Raw genomic sequence first — 13,016 nt, 5'->3', positions numbered from 1 at the left:
TGCAAATGTTACATTTTTTTTATCGTTATTTAATTCATTTATTTTTTCGTTGATGATCATTAGACTAAAATGTGTGATCAAATATGATCATCTAAGAGAATCACACGATCATTTGTGATAGCTCAGATATTTAGAATATCGTTTAAATGAGGCCATGAATTTAATTTTCCCTCATTTAATAGGTTATACTAATGAGTTGCATGTCCCTGTAGATGATTATTGCTTAATACGAAAGTTTTTATTTTTATTTTCATTTAGTTTGAAAGTTTTCGCAAGCAATGTCAATTGTGCTTTTTCATACCTTTCTAGGTAGTATTAAATGATTTTTTTCAAACCTCAAATTAGTAATTTAGCATATGTTTTACTTGCAGAGATAAAATTTGGTGGCCACCGTGAAAAGTAGAAACGAGAAATAATTATTTTTTGTCAATACAGGAGATGGTTGTCAATGCAATTTTGATAATTATGCCATTCTTTAAAAACGTATTGTTTATCCATTTATGAATTAGAGATTTTCTCCTTCATTTTCACGAATAATAAATACATTATAGAGGAAAAATTTCGTAAACTAATCGCAGGTTCGTATATATTTGATTCCTCAGGTATGTGCATCTGCGAATATTTAAAATTTAATTGTAAAGATAGCCAAGCTATAAGAAAGTTAAGAGCTCTGAGAATCAATCCTTAAAATGCTTATCATTACATATGGTGAAATTTACTGTGAGCATACTCACAAAAGCAAAAGTTAATTATTTACGCGGAAAATAAGTAACAAGTTATTGTTGATTACATTCCTGATTTAGGATGAATAGACTAGATGTGTTTTCATGCATTATACAAAGTATATCTACAAATTTTTGGCTTTCAGTTTGTGGTTTGGAGTTGGTTTAGTCAAAAAAAAAAAAATACCATTTAAACTACAGTATAATATAAAGTGCAAAATTCTTGCTCTATAAAAGATCTTGTAAATTTGGTAAAAATGTTCTTAATTTTGTTAAAAGGAAAAACAAAGTATGTATATATAATGCTAAACTCTTCTAAAATATATTAAAATATAATACGTGGTCATTGCTTTAATGGAGCCATTTCCCTTTCTTTGGAAAGACGAAATCCTTTTTCCCCATTTAATAAACGAGCATATCACTCAAATCTGCAGCTGCAAACACATTTCTGTATTTTTTACATCTGCCAGACTTTCCAAAACATAACAACAATAAAGAACAAGTCTTCCATCATAATATGACGACGAAACTTTGTCTACCCTTTTCAAGCAGGAGTCTTTATTAGCAATACGAACCGCAGATTTATTTTATTTGTTCATAAACAAGTTAGAGAGCTGGGCGCCATTAACTCTCCCCAGAGCATAGGGCGTGTCACCATTTCCCGCCAGTCCCTTTTCCACCCTCTTTTTATTATTTGTTTTTCGCTCAGCGTGCCAGGCGATTTGCCGTTTTGACCGGAATTAGTTTACTTAACAGTTGCGGTAACTGCAGCAACGACGAATTAAAATGAGCAATAAATAGCGAAACCTGTTACTAAAACTCAGGATGAGGTGGATGCACTCTATTGATTTTTCAGCAATAAGCAATTTAGAAGTATATCCCCATTCTTGTGGTTTGAATTTTAAGAGCAAAAAAATAGGGTGTATCCGGCTGCTTCTCAAATAAATGCTGTAGGTTATTATTTTCTTCAAGTATTTGACATCGTCCTCTGAACATATTTGATGAAATAATTTGCTTAAAAATGATTTTCAAATTAATTATTGCAGGGAAATTCCAGCTTGTAAAACTGTAATTAATCAGAATTTTTTTTTGAAAAAAAATATTCCTCACCATAAATTAGAGCAGGGGTGGCCATTAAGTCGATCGCGATCGACAAGTGGATCGCCAAGACATTTTGGGGTGACTAGCTTTACTTAGACCTAAGATGCGCATACTAAAAGAAACATTTTTATGGAACATCGACGAAAAATTTCAAAAATATGTCTGACGAGTTGTTTAAAAACGGAGGTACATTAAACGAGGAGAAATATTATGATGAAATAATAAAACTTCACTCCGAATTCGAGGGACATTTTCAAGTATTTACTAGGCTATGGTTACATTCATATGTTACCCATTTGGCAATGTTGATGTGGAAGAAATAACTGAAAATATAAATTATATATTCTCTTTATCTCTTGAGGAAAACGAAGTTTTTTTTTTTCTTCCAAAATGGCATAATTTTAAAAACATGTAGTTCAGAACCTAAGAATAACTTTTGGAATCTAAGGGACGAAGTAAAGTATCCGAATTTCAAAAAAGTTGTATATCATTTAACATCATTCTTTGGATCTACCTACCAGTCTGAATCTGCATTTTCAACGATGAGTATACTTAAGAAAACATATCGTTCTCGTCTGGACGACCAATGAGAATCCAGTGCAAGATTAGCCGTAATTAATTATATACCGAAATATTCAAGGTTGGCGGACCGTATGCAGACTAAATCTTCAACTAACTATAACTACGAAAACTAACTTTAGTTGAAAATGATTTATTTTCTAATGTATTTTGAATTGTTTGATATTAAATGCATCATTTGATATTGCTATATTTGTGGCTATTATTATTATGTTTGTATCCTGAAATTATTATTATGTTTATATCTTGATATTATTATTATGTTTGTAGTTATGTATTAAGTACATATTCCGTATTTATTATTAAGTTTTAATAAATATTGTAAACCTTTTTTTGGCTCACAACACCTACGCCACAGGGTGGACCGCAACGCATTGAAAAAATTAGAAATAGCCCGTACCCTGGAAAAATCTGTCCACCCCTGAATTAGAGTAATAAATGCTTAGAGAATAATTTAAGAATAATACTTTCTTTTGTCTACTAAAATGCACGAGTTTTTATAATTGTGCAGTAGCAGAAGCATTAATTTGTATCTCATGCAAGAATAAATTTCACGATACACTCTATTCTTTTCAAAATACATTTATAGTTTTTATTCAATTTTCAGAACTGAACACCACAATTTGGTATTTAAGAAAGATTAAAATTCAATTATAGTTATTTTAAGAACATTTTCTAAAATTTAGTTTAGTTTTTGAAGAAAAATTAATCTTACAAGTGGTGCATCAGAAGAAAATTCTCTTATTTCGGGAGGAAATGGAATTTTCCGTTCGAACTGGTGTTGAATAAATTATAAAGAATATCAATTCAGTTTCAAAATTTTGTATTTCCTTTGTAGATGAACAAAATCTGAGGAAATCATCTGTTCGTCCGATTATGATAAAGCATTTGGGCTGAGAAAAATGAGCGCAAGAATCTTCTTAACTTATATACTGTTCCATACGTACTGATGTACGTGTAAGAATCTCTTACACGTACATCATATACTGTCAGTAAGGTTTTCGCAATTTCCAATCAATACACAAAATCACTTTCCTTCCTAAGTACATGGTAATATATTTTTGTTCCTGAAATGCAAAAGGTCATGCGGAGGTAGTATTGTGACAGCATAAGGACAATAAAACGAAAAAGATGGGATAGTTATTGAGTTTGACTTCTAAGGACTTACAAATACACTTTGAGCACTAAAAATGGAAGTAGAAAAGATGCATTTCTCGAAATGGGAAATATTTTGAAGAGAAAATGATTGATGTATGCAAAATTTTATAGAATGATGGTTTTATGATCACAATTCTTGAATTTATTGGATAAACTTCTGAAATTACGTCCTCTACATTGATGACTAGCCCCCTCTACATTAATGGATAACCTTCTTGAATTTTTTGGACACACTTCTGAAATTACCTCCTCTACATTAACGGATAACCTCTAAACACGCCTCCTCTACATTAGTGGATAACCTTTTTAGATTTATTGGACAAATTGCTGAAATTACCTCCTCTACATTAACGTATAACCTCTACACACGTCTCCTCTACATTAATGTATAACCTTCTTGAATTTATTGAACAAACTACTGATATTACCTCTATATTAACGGATAACCTCTACACGCGCCTCCTCTACATTAATAGATAACCTTCTTGAATTTATTGGACAAACTGATGAAATTACCTCCTCTACACTAACGGATATCCTCTATATTAATGGATAGCATTCTCTGCACACGCAAAATTACAAATATTCTGGTCAGGGGTACACAAGATACTACGAATAAAGTACCGAATTCTTAGTTCCAGTATACCTATTCGAACATAAGGCAGCTCTTTATTAAGGAGCTTCCTAAGAACCGGTGGGAGCGTGATCAATCTTGTTTGAACAAAAAATTGTCATTATCAGCTTGCACGTGAATAAATAACTAGTTTCGTATTATTTTTAGGTGCAAATGCCCAGCTACGGTATTTAGGAAGAAAAATAACTGAATAACGGACAGAAAATCACTACTCTTTCTTGCTTCATTCCAGAGGTTCCTTGGATCAACGAAAAAAAAAATAATAAACTTAACGATCCCTTTTTTTTTTTCTATGATTTATCTTCAGTGGCTGTGTATCCACAACCATTGAACATATTAAAATCGGATGAAGTCTTTTGATATACCATGTTTTCTCTCTTTTGCCAATATTTAAATAGTAGTAAATAAAGTCGTAGATTGGCCAATAACAGCGGCCAGTAAAATTGGATGTGTTTTTATTTCGTTCAGAAATTTGAATTCAAATATTCTTTATATTTCCCAAATCTTACATTGATTTATAAGTATTTACAGAAATGCATCTCAAAAGAGATTGTTTTATTAGATGGAATGAGGTGGAGGAATAGAATTTTATTTTATTTCAATACCTTTATTCAGTGTTTTAAATTAAAACTCTCCAATTATGTGTAGGTAAGTTTTTAAATATTGTCAAATTAATGACGACATATTCATGGAATTCTTCAAGAGGCACATAAAACTCTATATCTTTATGTTTTATAATTTCATTAAGTAAAATTAGTTAACATGAATTAATTCTAAAATATACCTAAGAGTGAAAATTAAAATCATTTTGATGAAATAATGTTTATGTTAAAAGCTATTTGCATCTTTTGTGTTACATTTCAATTTGACTTTTGATTTCAGAGCTGCCCAGTTTCTCAGATTATTAGCTGTTTTCATCACATTTAGTTTACTTACCTATTTCCGTGGCAATAATGATGAACGAAAGCCAAAGATAAGTTACTTATCTTGGAACTATATCTTTAGGTAACGTTAGTGCACATTGATCTTATTTATTACACGAAAATTAAATTTATTTCTTTTATCTTGATGTAAGTTTCATGAAAAAACAGTTACTTATATATTGTTTTAACGAGCAAAGATATTCTTTTTCTCTGAGATTCATTCTTTGTGTTAAAAGGGCAAATACGATAAAAGAAAAAAAGACTAAAAGAGCTGGAAACAAAAAGAATTTTCATTAATGAGAAATTTAATTACCGGAGTAACTAGTTTGATTAGTAAAATCATATATTTTTTGTTTTTTGCTCAACAACTTAAGGAGTTCTGCAGATAATGAAATTTGTTTTTTATTCCAAGCTTTGTAATTCTATTAACAATGAGAATAGGATAAAAAATACAATAAAAAAAGTTTTATAGCAATTTTGTTATGTAAAAAAAGAACACTTGCAATTTGAAGATTGTTCACGGGAGATGTATAGTATACATTATAGTTGAAAAACATACAAATTTAAGTTTTTTAAGCCGAATTCAAATTAGCAGTATTTCACATTTGAATACTTCTTTTTCAGTTTCTGAAATGAAATGAAACTAGATTGAATCTTGTATTGTCTTGAAATAAAAGTAATACGACTTACATTGAAATTATATCTGTTACTTTTAATTTCTTTTATTTTGATTCCTTCAAAATTAATATTTAATTTATACTTTAAAAAATTCATACAAACTTTTGAATCGTTTATCTTCTATATTATTATAAATCTCATCTACAATAGAATTTTTATTGAAATTGATCTGTTCAAATTTCTCTTCTGTCTGTAGTCTTTATGAATATTAAAACAGTATAACGGATTCTCTAAAGGATTCATTTTTTGTTTAAATTTTGAGGAGACCGGAAGATAATTATTTTAATAGAATTTACCTTATTTTTCGTTTTGATTATTCAAAGAGTTTTTTGAAAAAGAACAGACGACATCAGCTTGTTCTCAGAATCATCAGTTTTTGAATTTTCTATTCTTTCTTCTCATATTTAAAACTTTTAAAAATTTAACATTTTTATGTATTACATTGCATTTTCTCGAAAATTTTAATTTAAGTCTGGATCTTGATTTCTTTGTTTATTTCTTTTAGAGTTTAAATCAAATTTCTATTCTGTAGAGTTGTATATATTTGTATATATTTCTATTTAATGATTAATATAATCTAAGAGCCTATTTTATTTATTTGAATGAGTTCTATATCCTGTTAAAATTCTAATAATTTTAAAATTCAGTAACTGTCTATTGTTATGTTAAAATATCTCTTAAGATTTTTAAAAAAATGTAATTATTTTTTTATGAAAACCATTTTTACTGTACTAAGAAGCAGAATTTTTTTTTTTACTTTAATTACTTTTTACATTTTAATCTTGACATTTATTTTTTTTCTCAAAATTCACTACCAAATCTAATCTTCTGATCAAAATAAAAACTACATTTACTGAATTGTAACAGATAATTAATTAACTGATAGCTGTAATATGACTGACTATTATTTCTTAGAAATACTAAAATAGTATATTGCCATGAAGAATACACAGGCGTACAAACTTTTACCTCTCCAATACATCAGATATGATTGAAAACTCAGTTACAAAATTCAACCTTTACAAACATAAAACAAATAAAATAAAAAAATATAAAAAGTCTAAAATGTGTCTAATGTCAATATAAATCATATCTATAGATTTTATGTCTTATTTATTCAAATAATAAGAAAAAGATAGCTCTGCATTTTTGAAAGAAAGCTGCCCTTTTTTTTTTTTTTATAAAGGTAACATTTCTCTTTTGTTTTCTTTATCTGAAGCAGAAGAGCTCTGATGTTTTATCCTAGTTTATCAAAGAGTCTTTTGAAATGTATACGTCATGGGAAACCGTTAGAGATTTCGGGATGGCTTTTACTGTCTTTCGATAAGAGTTTGACCTCCTGGAATGGTGCCCAAACATGGCATATCTTGTCAACAAATAATACCACTGATCTATAGCTAAAGAATGCCCTCAAGCTCAGATTTATAGTAGTTGTTGGTATTATGTTGTCGTATTTATGTATTTTGTTCATAGTTAGTAGTTCTTCCATACGTTTTTTGGTTTATTTTGTCATATTTACTTTCTCGTATCCATGAAGTATACAAAGAAAATATATTGCAATCATCCAAAAATTTGACCTCAAAATTTTGATAAATATCTACGTTTTAAATCTCAGCGAGTTGCAGAAAACATTTCGAAATTTATGTCAGCCGCTCTGCAAAAGTGATAGCTTTAAAACACAAAAAGCTAGAAGGGCAAAATTTGATTTTGGTCTTAATTCAAAATAGTAGATTTTATCAAATTTTGGCTTGTCATCTGTTTGTCAGTTGGCCTGTGACTTTGTTAAAACGATTTCTCAGAATTGCAACAAAATAGATTTTAAATATTTCGATATAGTTTATTACTCAAAATGTGGATACATAACAAATTTTATATCAAATCCAATAAGAAAGCTTACTGATTGTTGGTTTGTCTGTTAGCGCAATAATTTAAGCTCGTAACAAGTTAGATTAATGAATTTTCATTTATGATTTTTACATAAAAAATTATGATCAACGTAAAAGTTTGGTCAAATCCTCGAATGGAAAGAGTTACTTTTCTAAAACTTATATTCTATGGAAAACGAGGCTAATTATCAAACTTTCCATATTGTAGAAGTTTATGAGAAAGTTGAAAAAAATATATGAAAATTTAGATTTTCATATTATATATATGAGAATTTTTATCATTGATCCGCTGTTGGCAATGGACTTCTCCATTGTTTTTTATTCAATGGGTTATCTTTTCTGCAGAAATTCTTTTGTAAAATTTCATCTTGTGTTTCTTAATTTTATTAAATGTAATATTTTTATAAAATATTAGTTATTATTGTTTATTTTTAATATTAATACAGTGAGCTGAAAATAAGATGCTTGATACACTTTGAAAAAAGATATATGACAAATTTAGTATCGTTTAGACAACAGTGGGACTGATGGGATTCTGAAGATTTTATTCGTTTTATGCTAACATATTTTTCAAAAATGTGAAAAAGGTGTATTTTTATTTTTTGTTTAAAATTTGAATTACAATTACCAACAACCATATATTTGCTATTGATCAAGTTTTTAAATTATATCTAATATCTCAATCATAGTTCAATACTTGAAATAATCTAGAAAAACATTTAAAAATGATTTGGTGGATTTTTGTTATGGAAATTATACGAGAATATCAAACAGACATTTATTGAATTATTAGCTTAATTTTCATTTATAAAAATATTATTATTATTATTTGTTATTTTATTATTATTTTTTTATTATAAATTCATTATTCAATTATTATCATTATTTTTATTTATAAAAATTATTTACTATCAGAAAATGGAATTTGTACGAAATCCTTCAATCAAAGAAAATATTTGGAAGACCTTTTTTTAAACGTACATTAAATATTATCAAAACTTTTATTCTTAAATTTTTCTGTGCAACCCTTTTTTTAATATTAATTAATCTTTTGAAAAATGCTTTGCAATATTTACAGATCATTATTTAGTATCAGAAAAATCATCTCAACATCAAAGATTATCAATTGGTGAAATGACGTTCTCATATTGGCAATATATAAAAGACATTTACCAAATCTAAAATTTGAAGGATTTAAGTCACCATGCTTAAAAAGAAATATTAATATTTACCTGTTCCATTCTTATGTCCCAGTCGCCATGTATTCTTTTACCTCGAAAGTATTTTGACCTAAAATAAAGGATAAATAATAAGAATTATTATTGAATGATTGTTACTATATAAAATGTTAAAAATATCTAATAAGAATCTAAATTTTAAACTCGATTGATTATCTTTATTATAGTTGAAAATTTCTGTAATATTTAAATGTGTAAAATAATTAAAATTAATTTCTGTAAATTCCTGCAAAATAATTAAAATAGAGAATCAATAATCTTTTTATTTCATTCTATTTAAGAAACGGACTTTAATTTTCTTTTAAAATTGTATGAAATTATACTAATAAAAAAGTTTCAAATTTGCTTTTATTTTTGTATAAATATGGACGTCAAATCAAAATCATAAAAGCACGAGACTTTGTTAGGTATTCTTGCTATTAAAAGTATTTAAAACCGACTTAAATTTATAGTCAATGCTCAAAAATTATCTTTTTTATTGTGCTTTAATCTTTTCACAGTATTGTTTATACGCCTCATATTCTTACGATTTTTTTGACGAATATATGTATGACAAAAAATATATTTTCTGTATTGTAGTACTGTATTCTCTGCATTTTTATTATATAAAGTTAAAAAAAAAACTTTTATTTTATGCACTTTAGCCTTTACTATTTTCCAAGATTCATTAGAACAAATATTATGAAATCTTAAAATCAAATCTTCTCAAATTCACAACAAAATGGTCGCCTATACTATCAAAACTAAATAAAATCACATGATTAATTAATAATTAAATTATGAAAATATTACAAGATTTTATTTCCATCAAGAACACGCCATTGTGCAGAAGTTAAGAACTCTTGTATAATAAATACACCAAGAAATGAGCGAAAAATCGATCCAGTCTTTACAAACATGAAAAAAGTTTAGTTAAATAAAAGCGTGCAAAATGTATTTTAAGTTTTGTCTTTTTAGTAATGGGAACAAAATTTACAAATTAATTCATCTATGATTAATAGTATGTAATTTCATTCGATTTGTCAATAATAAAAACAATAAAGTGACCAAAAACATTGATATATAATTTGCCATGCCATAGAACTTCGTTTCCAAGTCCCTAGTATTTCAAGAGCTTGAATAAACAAAATGCCCCCAAAAAATTCCGAACGAAATGTTTCAAATTGATTAAAGTGTCAAACAGAAAAATTTATATTAAAAATATTTTAGTCGCATAGCGTTCTAGAGCCTTTCGATATAAAAATATTTATTGTTTTTTTATTACCATAATCGTTCTCTTCATGATTTTTTAAGGAATTCTTGCACTTAAAAAACATAAAGCTATTTTAACAACCATGTCAAAACAATATGTAAACAAGAAAAATGAAGCTGTTAAGGACTAAAAAAAGAGCACAGCAAGTGATTTTGGAATAAACTTTAGAATATTTTTGGAAATGTCAGAACTTTAACATTTCAGTATCAGCAAATTATGTTACTTTCTGATGGAATTTAAAAGCTTCAAGCTAGTAAAATGGGCAAATTTCATAAAGGCGAAACTAAAGTATATCTGTTGACTCCTTAAATATTTGATTTAGAAATTTAACAGACATTATTTTTATATGCTCACCAAAAGAATCGCGAATAATCTGATGTAAAATATTCTGAAAAGTCCTTTTAACTCTTGCCAAAAACTTTTATTTAGATTATATAAATAAGATTTTTAGACAAAATTCGTGTTTCTTGGTAGCAATAATAAATCGAACTACTTTAAAAAATAAAAGGAAGTAAAATAATTTTTATTCTTTTAAGTAACTGAGTTAGTTCACTTTCTTGACTGTAAATATTTAAAAGGAAAAAAAAATATTTTTATTTTAATCAGTAGCGATAATACGCTTTCTTAATTGTAACAATGAATAAAAAATAGCATTGTCATTTAAAGGAAACAAAGTCTTTTCCATTCTTTTAAACAAGTGATTGAATTTCAAGAAACAAAAACAATTAAAATTAATCATTATTGCTTAATAAATTTTCACTCTTTTTCAAACTCTTTAAAATAAGAATATGTCAAAATCTAGGAATATACGTTCTTTTCATTTGTTACATTATTTTATTGCCTATTGGTTGATTCTACCAGACAATCAGAAAAGTGTTTTTCCTCTTTTAAAATCACTAAAAATTAAAAGATCTATTGTCTATTTCAATCGCATGTAAGGCTACATATATTTATCTTCCATTAGTATCTTTCCTCTAGTCTCTACACATAGAGTCAGAAAAAAGGAAAAGGGGGAAAACCTAACAGAATAATTAGGAGTCAGATAGATTATGTTTGAGAGGAGTGAAGTCCAAATGATTTAATGGAATCGCATCTGTAACATTCACACAGGCATAGGAAAGTAATTTACATGTACTCCATCAGAATTAATTTTTAGGAAAAGGATAAAATAAACTTCAATATAATTAAAATCTGATCCTGTGAGTAAAATACACTAGTGAAAATAAATTATATGAAGCAACTTGAGAAATAAATAATAAATATAAAAATAAATTTTTTAAAAGCATACTGTTATTAGTGTATTAAAATGTAACTGATAGATCCCTATTTTTATCAAAAGTCTAGAAATTAAAGCAAAAAACGTATAAGCGTGAGGCAAGGATCTAAATTACCTTAGTAAATTTGGCTTAATTTCCTCATAGTATTTTTAGTGCCTCTCGTATTTACGATTTTTGTTTTGAACTCCAGATTTTGATTAAAATATATTTTCTATATTTAAGTACACAAATAAAAGTGTTCGTTTTCAAAAAGTTTTATTACTATTATTCTCTCCTTTTTATTATTTAAAATGTATTTCATAATTCATCATTACAAGTTGTATGGGCTGTTTTAATACATGACTCTCAAATTCACAAGCAAATAGTGCTACTCATATCCAAAATAAATTTCATTTAAGTAAGTTACCTAATTGATAGCTAAATTCTAGAAATATTAATATATGGCTTATCAATAAGTATAAATAACTTAATTGCAGAGCATAAGCACATCAAGAATTGAATTAAAAAAATCCTTTGCAAAATTTCATTTTTATACGTTGGAAGCAAATCAAGTTTAATAAAAAGTATACAAAAAGTTAAATTGTAGAAATCGTTTTATTGATAAAAGAAGCAATTCTTTGCTTTTCATTAAATTGCAATGGTTTTTGAAGCAAGGATCCTAGTATTCAGTGGAAGAAAAACAGTTCATCGTACATATAAAGATATTTCTTCACGTAATCGAAATGGCATTAAAATATTGTAAAGAACATTCAATGAGCGATGGTTGATTTATGAAAGAAAGCTGTACTACGAATTTCATTGACCGAAGTAAAACGAGAAGCAGTAAAAGAACTAATACGTGACTCATTCAAAATTGAAGAAAGAAGGTTTTCTTTTTTGCTGAATGTGCTCTGATAGATTGCAATCCACGGACAATTAAACTCGCTGACTCTGATTCTTGATTTGAAAAGGGGTTTTACTTTTTTAGTTAATTTACTTGAAAGCAAATATAGTGCACAAGAAGAAGATAAATGTATATGAATGGGTCATAGCATATTCCTCAATTATATGTAGTCCTAGACGATAAAATTCAGTTATGATTTAAATATTTTAAAGAAAAATAACATTAGTTTATACAATTCAAGCAAATTTGACTCAAACGTTCGACAGATATTAAAAATTCACATTAACAGACATTAAAAATTTATTCAACAATTATTTGCACTTATAAAAGCAATGATAACAATTCATGCTCTCTTATTCATTGTTCTGACAAAACTCTTACTTTGTTTTTTATTATTAGAGCTATTATTAAATGCATGGAAAGAAATATCTTCGGAATTTAGAAATTTTGGTTCATTTTTTCTTTCCCAAAGTTTATGTTAATACTTGATCCAGTGTTAAATAAGTAAAAAAAAAAAATTTGAAAGCGAAAGACTTCAAAAAAATTTATTTCGAGTTATTTAAAATGTCATGAATCAGATGGTAAAAATTTACTCAATAACAATACATGAACAGCCTTAATTGTATAATTATAATGATACATTTTAAGAGCGCTTTCAAATAATGCAATCACAATATCTGTAATG

At 27.2% G+C, this 13,016-nt stretch overlaps 1 protein-coding gene across 3 annotated transcripts in view; it reads right to left on the bottom strand.

Moving 5' to 3' along the window:
• Positions 1 to 13,016, bottom strand: part of LOC129960003 (synapsin-like) — a 415,673-nt gene that overhangs the window by 249,095 nt on the left and 153,562 nt on the right. For all 3 annotated transcript variants that reach the window (XM_056072983.1, XM_056072982.1, XM_056072984.1), the window contains exon 5: positions 8,914 to 8,971. In XM_056072983.1, coding sequence (XP_055928958.1) covers positions 8,914 to 8,971 — 58 coding nt within the window. The remainder of the gene's footprint in view (positions 1 to 8,913; positions 8,972 to 13,016) is intronic.

This window comes from Argiope bruennichi, chromosome X2 (assembly GCF_947563725.1).
Source record: "Argiope bruennichi chromosome X2, qqArgBrue1.1, whole genome shotgun sequence".
Lineage (NCBI taxonomy): Eukaryota > Metazoa > Arthropoda > Arachnida > Araneae > Araneidae > Argiope > Argiope bruennichi.
This window is presented reverse-complemented; position numbering and strand designations above follow the sequence as displayed.